Consider the following 21,948-nt stretch of genomic DNA (forward strand, 5'->3'; position numbering starts at 1 on the left):
TATAATCGGATTCTGGAATAAAACTAAAACAGCCAACTGAAGGCAATGGCATTGTAAGTAAATCTTAACTATTTCAAGAAAATTAAGGTAATACTTTTTAAAGAGTTTAAGTGAAACCAAAAAGAAACCAAAAGATTCTTAGTTCTTATTATTGAATCCCAAAAAAAATTTGCCATAAAAAAGAATGAGGGGAGACACACTATAATGTCTGAACATTAGACTCAGAAAAAATAAAAACTAATGCAAGAATGGAAAATTCCAAACAAAAGAGAAAACCACTTCTCTACACAAAGATCTTCAGTTTTTAGGTATCCAAATATAAATTTATCTTTGTTTTCTATGACTTTAGTTGGTAATAAAAATGTTAAAGTCATGTTAATGACAATTTAATTCTCTTTTAACCATTATCATATTAAAATTCTTTAGTAAGTTAAATAACTGATCTCTAAATTCAGAGCAAATAAGTTAGAGAGAAAATTAAATAGTTGAGGCACAAGAAGAAACCGGATTATCACACGATAGAAATAGTTGGCCATGTGAAAAGATACTTCGAGGTACGAAATAAAGCTAGTGCATATGAAAGTAACTACAGAAAAAGGAAACATTTTTGTAATAAACAGGGAATTCAAGAAAAAAACAGAGAACTGAAGTTCCTAATAATTAACTGTTGTGTGATTGAGGCTTTTTAGTTTTGTGTATTATTTTAGAATTAAAACAAGTACTCGATGTAGTTTAAGTTTGTGAGTAAAATGTAAGTTCAGCAAAGGAAGGAAAAAGAAGATGCTGGTTAAAGTGAGAGAGGCCCACGTCAAGTCTAAACAGGAGATGTGTATGCAAAGAAAAGAGAAAACTCAGAAGAGTCGTGAGATGACAGTAAATCAAGAGATCAAGCGCACACAGAAGTCAGTAGTTAAATTAGGAGCCTGAGAATGTTTGAAGGCTTTCTCTCTTTCTGGTAAACAGGTATATCTGGGATGTAGTTAACACAGGAATAGAGACAAGGAGAAAATCATGTGCGAATGAAAGGTGAGTGACTCAGGAGGTTAAAAAGTACACCATCAAAGAAAAGGAAAGGAGGCTAGCAGGCAGGCAAAAACATCTATGTGCCCTTGTGTGAAAGCTAAAGGAAAAGACAGAAGTAAAGAACAGAAGATAAGAACCAATTGCCACCTGTTTTTAGAAAAAGTAAACTCTTTCCTAAATTGGATAAAAAGGAGGCCTTTAATCTCTCTAATACTCAGCAACAGTTTCGGTCATAAATTTCTTTATTTTTTCCCTTCTTTATAATATTTCCAAGTAAAAGAAACCAGACAAGGGCACTGACCCACCCCCCCATAGGGGTGACAGTGCAGTATTTGGCTTTCAGTGGATTTTTAATTTCTCTATTGCCTCCGGAGATTAGAGAGGAGACAAATTTGATACCGTAAGCTGACCTCCAAAGTAAAAAAGGTTAGGGATGTGCATTTTTTTATTTTTAAAAGTTCCAGTCAGGAAATAAATAGCTTCAAGGTAAAAGAAAATTAGGGAAGACATAAAATTCATTCATCAAATGGTGTGAGAAAAGTAGAACAGGTTAGAAATTGCCTCAAACTGTGAAGGCTCGAGGAAAATTGTAGGATTTACTTCAGACTTCCCTATTTTCTCTGAAGTAGGAGTAAAACAGTAAAGCATTTCCCGGCTCCATTCTGGAATTATTCAGATGTTGGAAAAAAACATGTCATTTGATTTATATACAGTGAATGCCAAAAGATGTTAAGTTCTTTGCGGAGAACATATATCAGGAAAAGAGAAGTACTATTATTCCAATTCCAATAACAGTATTTCATTTGTTCTCATAAAAGTACAATAATAATAATTTACCCCAGTAAATGTCTGGGGAGAAGGCATGAGGTAAAGCCACAATGTTGCAACAAAAAATTTCTTTAGTTGCAATAGTAGTGGGAGCAATGAAAATGATTCAGTACTATTTATTTGGAGAACTAAACCATTGTGCTGTCTTCTTTTAAGGGTCTGTCTCAGTTTCTATTTCATCTTTATCTTTTGAGCAAGATTCCCCTTTGGAAGGTTAGAGAAAAAAGAGAGGAAGATTAGAGGTAGGGAAAAAATACTTGGAAATAATAACAGTTAGTGAAAAGGTAAGAGACAACTAGAATCAAAGAAATGAAAAGAACGATCCTGGGAAAATAACTTGAGAGACCGCGTAAAGCAGATTAATTTAATTGGCCTATTCATGCCTTATGGATTGTACATTCTAGTGCATTATAAAGGCCAAGAGATGGCTCTCTTTTCTTTTACTGGTGGACGTAGGAAACCAAAGGCATGGGCCAAACTAAAGCTTTGCGTTCATTCAATCACATTAACTTGTATAGAAAAATTGAAGCTCAAGAACAGAGGAGTCACGTAAGCGTTTGTATCTTATCTGCTTCTCTAAGCTACAGTGTACCTTTGTAGATGGTTTTAGAGTGACATGTGGTGAAGGATTCACCAAAAGGGTCATTTAATTTCTTCTCTAGAAGACCACAAAGGCATTCTGAATTAAAGCAGGATTCTTGGAGTTAGATACTCACTGCTTTACCTCCCGAAGACCATGATCATCTTAAGTCTCAAAAGAAAACAAAAGACCAAAGAATGAAGGATTAAATTATTTTAAATGCACGGTTAATTTCCTCACCTTGATCAGGCAATTCCTTAAGAACTCCCCTTCTGATCAGCTCCTGTCTACTTTGTCTTGTGGATATCTTCCTTTCTAATACTTTTAAAAAGAATAAGCACAAGTAAGAATCAAGTCATTGTTTAAAATAATTATGAAAAACATTCCAATTAGAATTGAGCATATTCATTCTGTTCACTTGCAGACTCAAACTCCAGTTTTCCTAGTTGCCTAGAAAAACACGGTGACTGGAGTCAACGTAATTAGGAGAAGGACAACGACTGTAGCCCATGATCTGAAACCCGACCACTGCACCTCGTCTTTCAGTTGATGATGTTCAGCCAAGAATCCAGTCAAATTATTTCATGTCAACTACAGAGCAGCACAAAGGGTACTTCCAACTTGGAAATATTCCTTTCTTTAGTCATAAGGCATTCTAAAACAGGTTTCTATCAATGTGCAATGTATGTAGAGGATATGTATGCTTACATTACACACAAACAAACTTTCAGTAGATATTCAGGTAACCCAGAGAAAGGGACTATTTTCCAGTGTTTTCTCTCTCATACCGTCTATTACAAAAGTCCAACACATCTGATTTCTGTAACTCTTTTCCTTGCCATACTAAAAAATTCTAGAGTATTCTCTAGACACATCCTCTGACATATCCCAAGTCTTAAAAGGATGGAGCTGATTCATGCTTTCACAGGCATGTAGAGAGATGGGAATCGACACCGCTTCTGCTTCTTCTGGAAGAATCTAAATACTAGTTACAACTTCAGAATAGCGCTTAGGAGCTCCGAGTGGGACCTCAGTTGCCTTATATGTGGATAATGTTGGTTCCTGGACCCCATATGTCTGTGTAACTGCAAACTCCATTTCCTACTTTCAGGCCCCAGGAAAGTGTGTGAAATGAATACGTGGTCATGCCACCTAATCCTTTGAGCCAACATTCCCCAAAGTGTATTCTGCAGACTCTCCTTGCCCCCTCCCCCTCCTGGATGCCCTGTTGAAAAAAGCATCTGACAGAGCGATGAAGGGCCAGAGAAGGGGCTTATGGCTCTTTGGGGGAAAAGAAAAGGTACAGTGGTGGAGACTGGGCAGCCACAGCAGGACGAGATTCTGACTCTCCCTACAATTTCCATTCCCACCCTCATAACTTGAAAATCTTAGAAACACCCTGGACAACATAATTTAGAGACCCAAATTAAACCCCATTACCCCGAGCCACCCCCTGACACAAACAGAGCTCATGATAACACTAAGAACATGTTTCTTGGGGGCTGTGCCAAGTGGCCTGAGGCAAGGACACTTGGAAGAGAGCCAGCGAGAGCGCGGGGTGTTCTTGGGCCGGGAGCTCTGTGTGGAGCACGGGAAAGTCCTCGGTGAGCAGTGAGCGTGTCGTAATGCCATGAGCCCTAGGATAGCAACACTCAGTCTCTCTTAGAGAAACTGGAATTTTTTCGCCCTCTCTGGTCACTAGGAATTGTGTATTTCTTTTTAATCCTAGTTGCCAGAAAGGTCCGAGTAAAACTTAATACTTAACACAGATTTCACACGACAATTCATGGGTGAGGTCTGTTTCTCCCTCCTCAGTCGCCTGACTTCATTTTTATTTTATTTATAGAACATGTGCTGTTTGTTCTAAGTTTTGTCACATTTTTATCCAACATTTTTTTTTTTTGGATAGACTCAGAATGTAAACAAACAAGAAAATGAATAAATGAATGAATGAACAGTCAAAAGAATAACAACATTTTATTGGTTCAAATGGAGACACACGCAGCACCCTTTCCTCTTCCTTAGATTACCACCCACTCCCGCTCTCCACTCTCCTCCCAGAAGCAGTGACCGCTCACTTAAAAGCTGGTGATCTCAATGGACAAAGTTAACTGGGTGCAGGGGGCCGGCAGGAGCTGTTCTTTCATGGGAATTCTTTTATGTAAAAAGAATGCCGTTATTTAAATACACCTTCGATTTGTTCAGGCTTTTGTCAAAGAGGAGAGAACCCCTATCAGCACAGGAAGCCAAACAACGACTCCCGCAAGGACACTGTGGGACAAAGCTGGCATGGAGCATTGTCAGCTTAGAGGGACTCTGACCACCGCAGTCTCCCCAGGAATGAGCGAATCCATTCACACTTGACTGAGGCTCTAAGGGGAGGGAGGCAGGCCCTCTGAAAGCAGCCGTTTCAGCCTCCACACCTGGGGGTGGGCCCACAGCTTCCAGGCTGTGCTGCGCAGAGTGTGAGGATGCAGGAGGCAACCGCAAGAGCAAGTGCCACTGGGCCTGGGGATCGGGCCACATCCTGGGAGAGCAAATGCTCTGCCGATTCAGTATACAGTCACTGCGGCTGTCTGCCCCTTGCTCTTTAGGAAAACAGACCTTTCGATCTGCTGCTTCTGTAAAGTGGCCAATAACACAAAAACGGTTGTCAGGAGCTCTGGATTCTAGTACAGAACTTCCACAACAGCTTATGTGACACTGGGCAGTCCCTTCAAGTTCCAGGGCTTCTGATCTCTTATCTTTAAATTGAGAGATGAGATTCAGTGATGCTTACAGAATGACTCATCCAGCTCAGATGTTGTGTGATCCTGTATCACTCATCAAGGCCTTTCTGTAATCTCCACTTTGGGTACCTTCAAAAGCTTTCATTCTTGCATGAAAAAGTCACCAGAGAACCCAGAACATAACCCGTTTTTTACTTCTGCTTTTCTATCTTGGATCCCAGAGGATGCTTTCATTTGAGTTTTAAGTTTTCTGTTGCTTTAATTCTAACTTAATCTCAGCTAAAAATCCCTCCTCTGTTCTTCCTTGTAAATCCTGGAGCTTTGAAGCAGCAGCTTGGTTTCTTGCCAAGACTCAAAACTGACAGCTTTGTTCTTTGGCTCTACCTCCTACACATGGGCCCTGATAGGAAAATGCCTTTGGCTATTTGTTTGGTCTTTGGCTGAGCGCATTTTTAACACATAAAACAGATAACTGTAAATGTGGCCAACGAGAACAAACTGCAGGCGACTAGGCATGGAAGGTATGTTGTTGGGGCACAAAGTTCCAACCGCTGCTCTCCCCGAAGAACAAGTGCTTCACTCTTCATCTTTTAAAATATTTGCCTCCTGTTTATATAGTGTCTGTATGTTTGCAGAGCACATTCACGGGACATTTTTTCATAGGCTCAGAAGGGTTTTGCATTGGAATGAATCTCAGAGGCCATTCCAGTCCAACATGCCACACAAAGCAAGAGTCATTTCGGGAACATTCCTGAGATGTGCTCACCTGCCTGCAAACATTTAGAGGCAGGATGGTCACTATGGCAGAGCCCACCGCAGCTACCCACCACCCTCATTTTCAGGAAGGTATTTCTCACAGGTGCTGAAGTCGCACTTCCTGTAATTCTGCTCCTTACCCGAACCCACGTTCCCCATAACTCTAGACTAGACTGAGGGAAAAAAGCCTGAGTTAGCTCCGTGTTCACTGAGAGCTAGGTACGTTACTGAAGCCTCCTAAAATCTGACCCTAGGTACCGCACAGCTGCTCTATGACTGAAATTCACACGAATCTGTGCAAGAAAAGCAATCGTGTTGGAGGCCTCACTCACAGCTGCAGCAAAACCAGAATACTGCCAGGCAGGAGACTTAGCAGAGCACAGACAGCTGGATGCAGCAGCCAGGTCTGCCCCAGAAAAGTATTCTTCCTCACCGGGTGAGTAAATGACTCATAGTTATTCACTTTTATCCCAATTTAAAAACCACGCGTGATTTTTACACCAAGATCAAGTAAAACCATGATTTCTGTCTCACTCCCTGCACTGGATGAATTAAAGTTCTGACAGTTCATTCCTGATTACAACAGCACACTTTCTTCTTCTTTAAGACGTGAAGGAGGCACGGTCCCTCATTTTCCTGACTTCGTTCTTATACTGTTTTTTCAAGTATTTGAAAAGGATAAACCTCCAAAACTTCCAATAGCTGTCCATGTCACTTTTGATATCTCAGTTCCTTGGCATGGTCTCTTGATGACCCTGAGGCTGGTCCTCCCCCATCTGACTCCTCTCCTTACCACTCTCACCTGGCTCACTCTGCTCCAGCCCCTCTGCCCCTGGCTGCTTCTCACCTGAGACATGCACCTGCATGATGGCCTCTGTCCCTCTCTGGGATATGACTTCCCCAGAACCCACATGGATTACTCCATCCCTTCCTTCAAGTCTCTGCTCAAAAGTTACCTTATTAGAAGTCCTTTCCCTGTACACTGGTGTAGAAGAGCTTGTTCCCCTTCCTGTCTTCATCTATCTTCTTGCCCTGCAAAATATGTCATCGCCTCCTGACATAGGACCTACTACTTTGTGTAAGGGTAGCCTCGATGAGAACCAATCCTCTCTTTTGTTTACTGCTATATCCAACAGTGCCTTCCAGGTTGTTGGCGCTCAGAAACTGTGTGTATTTGTTGAATAACTTAATAAAAGAAAATAGGCTAATATGATCATAATGGTCCCGTTTTTCTGCCCCTTCTCCATCTCCAATCTAGGAGAAAGCAAGTGAGGCTTATGGCAACACTCTAAGAAAAAGAGTCTTCTGTCTTCTTCCTCCTCTACTTCTTGGCTGAGTCAGCCAAAGGGAAAATCCTCAGCTCTCTGTCCTATGGCTCAAATGAAAAAGCCCCTGTGTGCTCTGAAGAAGGGAGGTCATAGTGTGTAGAGGACAGACACCAGTCAACTAACTAGTAGGTTGTAGCACACGACTGGGCTCATCATAAATCACAAGTGATTTATGATGTCCTGCTGGGCATGGAGCCTGCATTCAGGAGAGGAAGCTGCGGCATATGCCACCAGCTCCTTTCTGGGGATGCATGGCCAGGATTTTATATTACTCTGGAAGTATGTGTGAGAGTCAGTCTTGCAGTCAACAAGCCACTTGTGTTTTCTTTTGGCCAGAAAAGAGAGTCCTAATTCCCAATTCTAACACCATTTAATGACGGAACAAAATAAAAGACGATTAAATAAGCGTGCCATGTTATCTTCTTGGTTCTGAGTATGAATGGCCTTACTGTAAAACTGACAGAAACAGAGAACTACTTGTCTTGTGTTGAAACTGTTCTATAAGAGCCTGGTTTTGCTTTACCTCTCCTCAACAGTAGTTACAGAAAACAGAATGTCAAGAAATGGTCTCCTTTTTCAAAAACTCTTCACTAAGGCATAGTTAGCCATTTAAAGCAACAACTACCAAAATGTTACCCAACAGGACATTTGTAAAAACCTTCCGAAGACATCCCAAGAATGTAAGCCAAGATCCCCACCTAAAAACACTCAGGGGTCTGGCCATTTTCTTGTTTATCCGCGCCACTCCCCTACTCCAAAATCCACAGACAACAAATAAGTCAAAGTCCTCAGAACAGCAGGCAAGCTTTGCAACTGGTCTCAAAGAACCCTTCTTCCTCTCACTTTGTTTTTCATGAGCCCAGTGTTAAAGTCAAACTTCACTTCTTAGCATTTCCTAAACATCTCCTGCACTCCCCTCAGCTCCAGTCTGTCCTTTATTATTTCTTCCTCCCAGAATTAGCCTGTTTCCCTATCTCTCTCTGGTGAAATCTTCCTTAGAATTTTAAATTCCCTTCAAATAGCACCTCCTGCGTAGGATCTCACTGTTTGTGTTGGCTAGAATTACAAATAACTCTGTATGCTCCTAAAGCACTTTTAAGTAATAACTTCTCTGTGCCTCGGCGTTCTCATCTACAAAATGGAATAATAGATACAACCTTTCTGGTTCTTTTGGCGATTAAACGAGTTAAAACAAGTAAAATGCTTAGACTAGCACTTCGAGTATAAGCACTTACCAAATTTTTCATTGCTATATGTATATAATTGCATATTCACGTGTTTCTGGTATAAGCCCTATGAGGGATGCTTGTTTATTATTCCATCTTCATAATGTCAAACATAATTTATTGCAGGGTAGATATTGTGCACTGAAGTGTATGTTCTTCTTGTGGGGGGGCGGGGATGAGGAGGAAGTCAGGTCTAGCATCCTTTTCTACTTCCCTTAGAAACAGTCCTCCTGAGATTTAGCCTTTAAGAAACCACCTTCCCCTTAGTCCATGTCATTTGTGTGAGGCTAACTGCATCCTTGGGCTCTAGGGCTCCCAGGCTTATCCAATCAGAGCCCAGTATCTCCCTGGCAATGTTGCTTGGTTCGGAGAGAGGCATGTGCCCAGGTTGTACTCATGAGATCGAGGCCCAAGAATTTTACTTTAACACTAAGAAAGGAAGGCTTTCTCTTTTTCTGGAACTGTTGAAACTAGCTGAATATATAAGCTTAGAGCTGCTAGTCACTTAGTATCCACAAAGGGAGAGCCTAACAAAAAAAAAAAAATACAAAGGAACATAAAACTCAAAAGAAGGACACAGATTCTTAATCATAGCTTCTAAGCACCTGGGTCCAACCATGTCTGAAGGCTGCTTGTCTCTCGGCTTTTCAGTTACATGAACCAACAAATTCCCTGTTTACTAAGCCTGTTATTACTCATCAGCAGTGAAGAGCTCTGACTAATCAAAAAAGATGTTAAATAGATACTTTTTAAAATTGAATTTTCTTCCAGCAGAGGGTAAAGATTCTCTAGGTTTTCAAGGCAGAAATATGAAAGGAGAACTACACAGATCTCCTTTTCCCTCACTCAAGAATTTGAAACTTGACCAGGCCTTAAGAAAGAGGAAGATGGAAAGATCTAAGTCCCTTCCTCTTCTTGAGAAATCAGTGTCACAATTTCCTCCAGGAACCTGATAGTGATCATCCATTTATTTGGTGTTTAGATGGCATTTTTTAGTATTTATTTTCTCATCAATCCTCCTAGTGTTTCTGAAAGATAGGCTAAGCAATTAGTTTTATTTCCTTAAAATAGATAAGAATATTGAGATTTAAAAAGGCTAAATACATTTTCCAGTCATATACGTAGAATCTGGTTGAACCCAGATGTGTCTAACCGAAGCCTACCACTTGCATTCTGCAATGTGAGTTGATAATTACCAAGATTTCAATTTTCCCATGAGAGGTACAGTGCTTTCTAGTTTTCCTTCAAGACACAAGACAGAAGGACAACTTTTAAAAGTTAATTTTAAATGGGCAAGTTTTAGAGGGTAGTATATTCTCATAGTTCAAATTATAAAAGGATACGATAAAAATCCTCACGCTCACTCTGTACCCCACTGGCTCTCACCTTGTCCCCCACCTATTCAAACTGAACCCCCACCCTAACTCCATAAGCAAAATACTTCTTTTATTCGGGTCTTGTGAATCCTTCTAGACTTTCTCAGGCAAATTAAAAAAATTCATTCTAATGTTTTCCTTTTTTTGAATAAAAGGTAGGATGTTTTACAAACTGTTCGGCATCATGCTTTTTCACTGAACAATGTATGTAATGCTTTTAAAATTTCGGATGACAGAGGTGACAGAAAAAGTGGGCAGTGGGAGGGGAAAAGAGGTGATGATCTTTGAACCCCATGCGAACAGCAGCAGCTGAAATCACTGTTTCCAGAGGGGGCAAACTAGGGACAGCCATAGTAGACCGACCCAAGGGGACTCGTGGCTTTTACTCCCAAAGGATGTTCAGGACTAGAACAATGAGCAAGTCCCTGATCCCAGATGGGCCAGGAAGTACAAGTAATCTCAGGAGAGCGATTAGAGGCCAGGATTTGTGAGCTACGTGAAACACTGCTTGTCTTTTCTTCTAGTCTGACTCTTGTAAACTCATGAGAAACAAAAACACATAAAACAGGTGCTTTTGGATTCATCCAGTTCCATGAAAAGTTTCCATTTCTTGTGTGTTTTCATTTCTTGTTCCTTCATATTAAAAGAGAACAAACCCAAGACAGAATGAGATCATAAAAGGGACAGATATTGAAAATTAGGATAAAGATAATCATCCTTAGAGTAATTAAATTCTAACTTCACACTAAGAACAAGCTGGAGAACTGACACAAAATGAATCTCAGCTCTAAATGGTGAAGAGGCTTTTCAAACTAGAAGATCGTAATACCTGTTAGAGAAGAAGCTTCTAGAAGGCCCAGGCTTCTAATTCTGATACCCTTCCCTACCCATGATCTGCTCTAGGACCATCTTACACATTTCAGGAACTCAACGATGTTGATCGAGATGGGATAATATCCCGTTTCACCACTGATTAGACAAATGACAAGTGAGAGGGGATATGATAGAGACCTTAGCAATACTAAACTCTCCTAAATTAAGACATTTCTCATCCACTTAAATACCAAGATTTTATTATCCGAGATTAAAGGCATCTGAAATTATTCAAATCTTACGCCAAATTTTTTGACTCGGTTAATGTATAATCTCGAACAGCCTATTTTACTTAGTTAACCTATGAACAGTACATATTAAAATGGTACCAACTCAAATTAATAGGTGTGAGTAAGTCGGTAAGAAGACTGAGTAGGCATTCTCCAAATCCATGTTTATTACTTTCTTGTACATATCTAATCAGAAGAGGTTTCTTAAGGTGATTAAAATTTGGTTGCCTGAGTATTTTAAACATTCCCCTCCTCTACCTACAATCTTGCCTACACAAGAGAATGTACAGTATTTGTAAAAAAAAACAACAAAAAAAACCCACATTATTTCTTTGGCAAAACTGGTCCAGGCCTAGACTAAACCAGGAGAGATAAATGACACCTGATTCCCACTTGACCCTGCAATAAGAGAACCAAGGGTGAGTGCAACTACAGTTTATATTTTCCAAGACATAATACCAGAAAATGGGGTTTGGGGTCATGTACCTTTTCATTACACCTGAACCTAGAACGCTTAAGGCTCGCTAGCAATGCTCCCTCCCTTTTGGTCACCTCCCTTTCCACTCTGTTTTAAATTTCCTGGTTATTAAGGTGATAACAGGGTCTCATTATTCTTCTTGATGACTGAAAAGGCTAGAAAGTAGGACCCGGATCAGGAACTACATGGTCTTGCCCTTTTAAGAATACATCTTGAGTTCAAAACCAGACCTTGCAGCTCATTAGCAGGCGGCCATAGGCAAGCTTCTAAACCCGCCCACGGCTTTTGTTTCTCATATGAAAAGAGAGGTAGTGAAACCTAACTTGGATGGACAGTAGGATGATTAAAACATTATGTAAAGTGTTAGACACAAAGCGGGGGCCACATAAATACTAGTTCTTTCCTCCCCACTTTCCATTTTCTCCGGTCTACAAATGCGTATCCCTGTGATGACATTCTAATGATATTTTTACCTGAATATGCTATTGATCTAGAAGGCAGCATAGTACAGGGGTTAAGAATGAAGACTCAGGCCAGGTTTCTGAGGTTCAAATACAGGCTATCCCTCTCACAAGTTAGGGCAAGTTATTTAACTTTTCTGTGTCTCAGTTTGTCCATTAGTGACATGGGAATTATAACAGCAACCTACCTCATAGGGTAATTGGGACGATTACAAGCATTTAACACAGCATCTGGCACACGATAAAATCTCAGTAAGGGTTAGTTACCATTATTATTAATATCTGCATATCTTGTTCTTTAAATTTAATCTTAAAAAAATACTTCAAATGAGTAACAGAAATAAAAAGATTTTTCTTAACTTTCATTTGTTAAAAAACACTTTACTTCATATGCCGCACATGTAGCAAATTATTCCAAGGGACCATGTTCAAACTTCGTGGCAGTAGTAACTAAATTGAACTTTTTAGCAATGCATTGAGAAACACAGCAAAAAGAAAAGACTACATAATGGCAGCAATATCTCAATATTAGATTTAAATTGGTGATTAAATTTTAGTTGGTGTCACTAATGTTTTACACTTGATTCGCCTAAGGTTTTCTTTAAAAACAAATTACAGTCCGGGGGGGGCGGACAGGCAATTAATGGGTAGAGAGTTTAAGCTGTGCAAGATGAAAAAGTTCTGGAGACTGGTTGCAGCTCAGTGGTGTACTTCAGTTGAAGACACTTAAAAATGGTTAAGATGGAAAATTTTATGTTATGTGTTTTCTTCCACGATTTAAAAAATAAATTGCAAGACAGTTTTGGACTACATTAATGCTAAGAGCCATATACCTAAAATGAAAACTAGATCACAAGGAATTTTTAAAGTATTTTAACCACACTGATACATAACGTGTTCATTTACTATTCCCCAATGTCCAGTCTTCTCTCCAACTATGCTTTTTATTCTCTTATATTTCTCACACAGCCTCTCATGCCCTGTCTTATAAAAGGTACTAAGGAAACACTTACACTTTGAAATAAAGAACTTCAAGAGTATCCATTTCAAAACCTGGAGAGTCTGGGTTTGGGAAAGCAGTTGAAAAAAACACAGGCTGAAAAAAGTGTTGGAAACCTAGAGAAGCAAACTCCTTTCACCTAACAAAAGGAAATAAGAATTAAAACTATAGTTTATATTCCAAGTGGGAAACAAATCAGGAAAATGTTTAAGCCAAAAAGCGGTCACTTTCCAGGACTTAGCCCTTAGTGATAAAGACCAGATTCCTATCACAGGATGAAAAAAAACAAAACAAAACCACAAAGGGAAATAATATGCAAAGGAAATAAAATAATGGACTTTCCTGACATGAGTTCTCTGACCCAGGCCAGAAGGAATTCTGTAGTACCTATAAAAGTGTTTAAAAGTGGCACCACTCCAAAGGAAAATGAAATTAGGAAATTATCCACCCAAGTTAGCGTTTTAAACCATCAGAACCCCTCTTAAAGCAATACAAACTCACGATGCCTCATGCCAATGAAAACTTTTTTGTTAAAAGATCAATGGGAACATTGCTCCTTTTTTCCACATCCTGCTTAGGAATTAAATGTGACAAAGAAAAAAAGAAAACGCAAGTTAACAATTCTACATTTCATTCTAGTGGGTGTGATTTTTCTTAAAAATGCCATTTATAATCAGAAATCAGCAAAGTCTATAGCATTCACAGCTCTTTTAAGAATGTTTTCATAGAATGCTCAGTGCAAATGCCTTGCTTATCTCAGCTCACTTGCTCTAGAAGAATCTAACTCCCCCTAGGAAGGCTGAAGGCCTACGATTTTAGTCAGCTCTACAGCTTGACAAATTTATACCTAAAGCTCGGAGTGGATGAAACAAACAATATCACATTTTCTAGAATGTACAGGAAGCAAGGAAGTCTCCTCAACTCCATTTAGAAATAAGATTTTATGGTTTATGTTTATTTATCTGTAGAAGGCGGGTCCTGATGATTTGGCCATTCATTGTGCAGCTGGCTATTTTAAACTAGTGATGGAAGGTTTCAATATTTATGAAACCACTAATTTCAATTATAATACACAAAAAGCACTCAAATCATATTACTCTTTCCCATAAATGGGTTTTACCCCTATAATGAATAATAAATGTTCCATAAATAAAAAAGTAGGGCCATAATGATTCTTCTATCCACCTACGTGAAGAAAGATTGAACGAAGAACAAATTCATTCTATTGGGAGGAAAAAAATTAAGAGGAATATTTAGTCTCCTTCATATTTAATGCATACAGAGGAAATTTGTTTTAATACCATAATTCATGTTTAGAAAAACAGAATAAAAGAATTTCTAGAAAGCACGTATGATAAAATTATATATTATCTCTTATCCACAGAATTTCTAATACTCATTTGGTCTAATTAGGTTCAGTTATAAAAAAACACACAGGTACACAAATGGTTGAATTAAAACACAACCCTATCCCACTGTCTTTCTGTGTCAATTGACCTTTAAAAGGCTGCTGCCACACAGAACAGACAGTAACAGTTACTTAAGTTCATTATCCATTCATGAGGGAATGGGCCCCCACCCTGTCCATTAAATTTCGTGAAATATTCATTTTGTTTATTTTGGCTTTTCAAGATTCCTTAAGGCTCTTACTAGCATTCAATGACATGAACACAAAGAAAGAATTGAAAACAGGTACTGTCTTTCTCTCACCCCCTCAAAAATTCTACCACTTTCCAAATCACATTCATTTGCAAACACCCCTTAGATAGGATGGGATAAGGCCCAACAAAAGCACTTCATTAATTTAACAAATATTTACTGAATGCTTAACATAAACCAAGTATTATTTATTCTAGTTGATTTGGGATTTTATCGGAGAAGAAAACAAAAATCCCTATTCTCATGGAATTTTAATCTAATGGGAAGGGGGTCCTGATACTAAACAATAGAAATAACTTATAACTGTTAGAAGGTAAAATGTGCTATGGAGGTTTAAAAAAGTAAGACAGAAAAAGAATGTCAGGGGATCTACTTAACACCCACCAGGATGACAATAATAAAAAAGATAGATAATAACAAACGTTGTGGAGAAATCAGAACCCTCACACACTGCTGGTGGGAATGTAAAATCATGCAGCTGCTTTGGAAAACAGTCTTGGCAGTTCCCCATATGACTCAGCAATTCCATTTCTAGGTATATAACCAAGAGAAGTGAAAACATGTGTCTACACAAAAACTTTTACACAAACGTTCACAGTAGAATTATTCACAATAGCCAAAAGCAGAAACAACTCAAATGTCCATTGACTGATGGATGGATAGAGAGTATGGTATGAATATAGAATAGAATATTATTCAACAACACAAAGAACTCAAGTACCAACACATGTTATATGAATGGACCTTGAAAACACTATGCTAAGCAAAAGGAGCCAGTCACAAAAGGCCACGCATTTATTACATGATACCATTTACATGAAACATCGAGAATAGACAAGCACATTGAGACAGAAAACAGAGCTGGAGGCTTGGGGGGGAAATGGGGAGTGACTGCTAATGGGATACGGTTTCTTCCTGGGATGATGAAAATGTTTAAAGTTGATTGTGATAATGGCTGCATAATTTGTGAATAATACTTATAACCACTGAATTACACATATTACATTGGTGAATTGTATGGTATATGAATTGTATCTTAACAGAGCTGCTAAAAAAAAGAGTGCTGGAGAAAAGAAGAGATTCAATATGGGGTGATCAAGTACCCTAAAACAACACTAACTACAGGAAAAGCAAGAATGTAAAATCTAAGTCAAGATAAAGCACAGATGCTCACAGACACAGCTGAAAGATACAGTGCTTAATGCTGAGATGCTGAGTGTGGCTCCTGAGGAAGGAGTTTGGGGGGCCCCTCCAACTGCTCGGGGTGCTACTGCCTCTATAATGGCTTGTGCAAAACAAATGCTGAACTCTATTTTCACTTTTCACCTTTTTTTCCCTAAAAGCAAAAATCCTCTTTGGATTCCTTTCGGTTAGCGAAACAGAAAAAGCGATGTAGCATAAAGCAAATTTTCAAAAGCAGGAGCTATGAATGTATGTATATACAATGAAATACTACGAGGTCTTAAAAAAGGAAGGAAATGCTTTCACATGCTTCAACATGCATGAACCTTGAGGATATTAAGCTAAGTGAAATAAAACAGTCATAACGGGACAACTATTATATGATTCCATTTATTTGAAATACCTAACATAGTCAAAATATAGACATGGAAAATAGAATGCTGATCATCAGGGATGGAGGAGATGGGGCAAAGGGGAGTTGTTTAATAGGTACGATGTTTCAGTTCTGTATGATGAAAAAGTTCTGAAGATCTGTTTCACAACAACATAAATATACTTTACTATATTGTACATTTCAAAAGGGTTAAGATAGTAAATTTGAAGATGTGTGTTTTTTACCTCAATTAAAAAAAAGTTTATGACACTATCAAGTGCTGACAAGGATTGTGAAGCAACTGGAACTTTCCTATATTGATGGTAGAAATGCAAAATGCTGGAAAATAGTTTGATAGGTGCTTAAAAAGTTAAACATGCATTTAACAAGCGACCCCCCCGAATCTCACTCCTACGTATTTTCCCTAGAAAAGTGAAAACTTTTTTTCATACAAAAACTTCTACATGAATGTTTATAGCTGCTCTATTCATAATTACCCCAAATTGGAAACAACCCATATTGTCCTTCAACAGGTGAATGGATAAACAAACTATGGTACATCCATGACCAAGAACACTAACGATCGAAAAGAACGAATCTCAAAGGTGCTATGCTGAGCAAAACAAGCCCGTCTCAAAAGATTTCATGCTGAATGATTCCAATTTTTATGACCTTCTTGAAACAACAAAACAATAGAGAAGAAGAATAGAGCAGTGTTTGCCAGAGGTTAGGAGTTGGGGCTTGGGGCAGGTACGGTGCGACTACAAAGGACAGCATAGGGGAAATCTGGGGAGTGATGGAAGTGTGGCATATCCTGATTATAACGGCAGTTACACAAAACTATACATATATTACTCATAGACCTGTACACACACACACACACACACACACACACGCACACAGAAAAAGAGAGAGAGAGAGAGATACCAGAGTAACAAATGACCAAGAAAATGACCTCTTTTGAGAAAGTCTTGACCATAAGTGATAGAGAGTGAACTAATTAGTATGTCTACCTCACTCATAAGCCAACCACAGCTACTTCTAAGAAAATCTCAGGAGTCCATCATTCGAGTGGTCAGAGGAGTAAGTACATTTTCCTGCGGACTACAGGCTCATTGGCGCATGGCCACAGTCAGAAAGGCAAGGCTTGGGGAAGTTGTGGAAAAAGCAAAACATATTTGCATGTTCTGAAAGGACTAGGATTTGACACAGCAAGCATGAGCCAGCGCTCAGTGAAAAGCCTCCTTCCTGGGGGCCCCGTGGGATGGGGAAGTTTACAGGAAATGTTTCCAGAGGGGCTGACAAAAACTGACCTCAGGTAACCTCAGGACCTGGGGTCTGCACAGTACAGAAACCATCCCAGCCATCTCTCAGCTGGGACCTCTGCTTTTCTTCTTTGGAGAGAAACCATCCATAGTTGAGCTATAAATATAAACCAGTTTTCACACTAAAAGGGAAAGTAAAAGGAGTTGGGGAACATATCCTTTTGCTCTGGTCTGGAAAAGGTGAAAGATATCTAGAAAAAAAAAAGGGAAAAATAACTCGGTTACGGAAGTTATAGAGAGAAATGTTTTGAGGAAGAAAAGAGGAATCAAAACTACAGTGTAGAGGTTGATGGGAGGAGAAAGGTAACACAAAGGTGAGGGGAGAGATGGGGCGCAGTGCGCATCTGCAGCTGGACAGCAGGTAAGAGAGACGGGAGAGTGGTCTACTACAGGCGCCAAAGAAAAGAGCAAGGACAAGGCCCTTGGGCCCGCAACCTTCCCCCTTTGCTATGGTATCCGTGTGCAAAGGGCAGACCTGGGCTCATGGCGGGGACCAGTGAACATTTGCTGTATGAATGAACAAGGAAGATTCTTCAGAGCCTGCAGGAAGGTCAAACAGTGATCCTTGGAAAGCTCTGACTGTGTGTGACCTGTGCAGCTCATCGGAAGGAATGCTATCTTCTTGAGGACACAAAGGAGGACACACCAGGATGTCTAAAATCCTCCACTACTGATTTTTAAAAACAGGAACAATTGTGTTTCCTAGAAGCAGTCAGACAGCCATCTAGTCACGGGTCCTGAATAAGAAACAGAAAGGCATGGAGGGACAGGTGTTGTTCTTCTCTTCTCTTCTGGCTGAAGATCATGATATATAAAAAGAATGAATAAAGAAAGTGCATAGCCATTTGAATTCACGGTGTCAAATCAGACGAGGTCTGATTTTCTGGATTATAATATTCATACAATCAATCTAAGCCTGTCAAGACATGCAGTCCAGTCAATGAAAACGGAAATGATACTCTGGGTGGAGTGACTGATCTGGCTTATTGAAGAGAACCTTAAAGCAGAATTAGGGAGGGAGGAAAAGCACTCAGATAATAGTGTAAAATCGGGTAGCAGCTGGGACAGAAAACATAGCAGTGGAAGCTTCTGGTGCTTTCAGAGAAAACAGTATCCAAGAAGTGTGGGCAGAATATGAATGGATAAAGGGATAGAAGAGCAGTGAAATAAAGGCAACCTGAGGTGTCAACACAGGAAAGTAACTCTTTGAGGATTTCTGACAACTCAAAAGAGACAGATCTGATACAAAGGGGAGGTCTAACATCGGGCAGGAGCATGTCTACCTGGACACCATCAGAACGGTGTGTGCATGAAGGAAAACACACACAACCTGGCAGGGACATGTGCCAGGGGCCAGAGAATATACAGACGTGAGTACATAGAAAGAACATACAACATGTTTTATAAGGGTAAAACGAATCACCTCGCTAAGAGGATCTGGGTGATATTTTTCTATATACACAACATTCAATAAGCAGAAATGTAATACAAACTATCAAGGGGGAATTTTCATTGCCCTACACATTTGTAAGATACTTCATTCCTACTGATAAATTCTTATCATTTTAATAACAAGATGAATTCTTAAACTGCACGTGATTCTAAACAGGAAAAATATGGTCGAAGTACGATAATAAGAATTTGGGGGAAAGTCATGTTATCTTAGCATTAAAAATAGCTAAGAATGGGAACATGAAATATAGCCAGACCCACGGGCTACCCTGTGGGCTCCATGAGAGCAAGGACCTCGTCAGGCTTGTTTGTCACTGTGTCCCAGCTCACTCTGCATTGGGCCCGGTACTCAATAAAAACTAACTGAATATTCTAGACAATTTAGTAAGGCCCCATGGTGAGAAAATCTGAACTGAAAATAAATCAAGAGGATAAAAGAACTTTAACAAAAGATGGGAGGATCATCATGAAACAATGTGATTAGTAGATAGACATAGATATAGATATATATTAGTGTAAGGAGAGAGTTAGAAAAACTGGAATTTGTTTCAGGTCAATGTAAAAGAAAACTTCCTTAATAACAGAGCTAGGAACTGGGAGCTCAGGAAGAAACTGAATGACTCTCTGTTGTCAGAGCTGCTGGAAACAGGGGGATTCCTGCCCTGGAGACAGACCTAGTTGACTAGTGGGGTCCTTTACAACTTTAAAATCCCCAAGTTCAATTAAAACTCAGAAAGCGAGTTACTATAGTAACAATAAACAGTGTTTGGCTAAATTTGGATGAGTCTTAATAGCATAAGGCTTCAGGTGTATTGTGGCTTAAACTGAAATTCTGTAAATTATTTTGGGAACATTCCTATATTCCAAGTAACCTCACAAAGCACCACTAGCATGTAAGTTAGGGGCTGTCTGAAGACAGAGGCAATAATGCATTATAACTTCAACGTACAAATGCATTTTCTGTTAGACTTGATACTTGGATTCAAAAAACACCAACATATGAGAGATGATAAACTTGGGCTCCATGAAGTTGGCTTTCTGACAGCCTGTCAGAATCTGGCTCTCAGACTTGAATTTAAGAAAGGAAGCCATAGATGGAAGGAGATTTGACTTTGGGTGGTGAACACGCAATGCAATATGCAAATGATGTATTATTGAACTGTACACTTGAAAATTATATAATTTTGTTAATCAATGTCAATCCAATAAATTTAATTAAAAACAGAAAGGAAGCCGTAATAATACGTTTATATTAGAGGGTTACATTCCTTTCCTGGACTTCTGCTCCTCTTCTAGTAGAGTTGTACAGAAGGAAATGCATGTGATTACTTAATAGGATTTCTTGAGTGCTTTTCTTTCCTTCTTCTTTGCTCAAATGTTGCTTTACCGACAAAGTTTCCCTGACTATCCTATTCCGAACTGCAACTTCCTTTTCCACATTCCATATTCCTTGCTTTATTTTTATCTCTCCTCACTTTCTACTACACTCTCTAACTTACTGGGTTTACTTTCTGCCTTCCACCCTCACTGGCATGTAAGCTCCATAACGAAAGGTGGGTTTGTCTCTTTTGTTCCCTTCCTGATCACTAGAGTCTATAATAGTGCCTGACATACAGCTGATGCAGATGCTCGATAAACATTTGAGAGGACACATGACTGTTGCCTAACATATCAGCAAGGAGCTCTGTGTGGACCTGGATGTGTTGTGTGGTCTGGGCTCGGGATGCAACTTCTCTCACTATACAAAATGGGAAAAGGGAGAGAGTCTCTTCTCTTCTTCCAGTATGGTGTGAAGGTGAATGATACATGAAAGCACTTTCATCTGCTCAGTGGAATGACATAAAGTCAAAACGATGTCATTAATAATGCAGCTAGGCCAGTCTTTAACAAATATCACCCTGGGCAAACCCTCGAACTTTGCCCTATTTTCTAGACATATAAAGTAGTCTCTAGCAGCAACATTATGCCTCCACAGTTATAGAGAATAGCATCTTTAATAAGACCAAACAAAATTTTGATCCTTGCCAACTATTTTTCTATGTACACTATGGAAAAGAGGCTGGTCAAGAAGAACCAAAATAATTACTGAGACAAAATCCTTCTTAGAGCAAAAACTCTAGTATATGAAGCAGACCCATGATTTAGGGTCACCTTTCAATGGGCAATACTTACTGACCTGGGTATGAAGTTATCTTTTAGAGATGCAACAGAGTGTGATGGTCAAAAGGACTGGCTATGGTGCCATACTGCTTGGGTTCAAATACTGCCTTTGCCTCCTACAAGGTGTGTCTCCTTAGGCAAGTCATGTGAAGATGTTGGTCTTAGTGTCTTCTTGAGTAAAACTGGAATAACAGTAGCACTTAAACTTCCTAGGTTTTGATGGTTAAAAGAGTTAATGTGAGTATAGTTCTTGGAGCAGGACCTGGCACATAATACCATTCAATAAAAATTAGCCGTTAGTATTATTAGAGAATGAGGAGTATCTTCAGTAAATTAAAGTTTTTACCAGATGACTCTCCATAAATTAATCTGATTAGTAGAAAGCTGGTAACTTGCAACAATGTTATCGAAAAATCTAGACTGCGATTCCTTCCCCATTACTAATGAAAACAAATAAGCCATAATTTTAATGAACATAAGTTGCCTTGATTTTCTTTACTTAGGAGTATAACTTACTTTTAAAAATAAGAGCAAAAGGCAGGGAAGGGAAAACTTCCCTAATTAATTTATCAGCTTATTAGTTGTAATGGTTGTAGTAGTGAGTACAGATGTTTTTGGTTGATATTTTAAATTATTGTCTTTCTCTTTTCCATTATTTTCCAATCTTTAGTTTCTTTTATAAAGTCCTAAAGCACCCAGTGCCGTATTTCTAGTTATAGTGGATATTCAATAAATAAGAGATTCAAGGCACATTTAAGTGTACATACCAGGTACAAATCATATAAAGCACCTGACGTGGGGCTAAGATGAGTGACACATTCTCTGCCCTTAAATAGTAAACTAGTCAACTTTACATAGCAAACTTTGCATAGTAAACTAGGAGCAGACACAGATAAACTAGAAAAGTCA

General features: G+C 39.2%; 1 protein-coding gene across 4 annotated transcripts in view; it reads right to left on the reverse strand.

Annotated features, from left to right (window-relative positions):
* Positions 1-21,948, reverse strand: part of PHACTR2 (phosphatase and actin regulator 2) — a 195,487-nt gene that overhangs the window by 29,976 nt on the left and 143,563 nt on the right. For all 4 annotated transcript variants that reach the window (XM_039869728.1, XM_039869730.1, XM_039869729.1 and 1 more), the window contains exon 3: positions 2,672-2,752. In XM_039869728.1, coding sequence (XP_039725662.1) covers positions 2,672-2,752 — 81 coding nt within the window. The remainder of the gene's footprint in view (positions 1-2,671; positions 2,753-21,948) is intronic.

This window comes from Pteropus medius, unplaced genomic scaffold (genome assembly GCF_902729225.1).
Source record: "Pteropus medius unplaced genomic scaffold, Ma_sr-lr_union100, whole genome shotgun sequence".
Classification (NCBI taxonomy): domain Eukaryota; kingdom Metazoa; phylum Chordata; class Mammalia; order Chiroptera; family Pteropodidae; genus Pteropus; species Pteropus medius.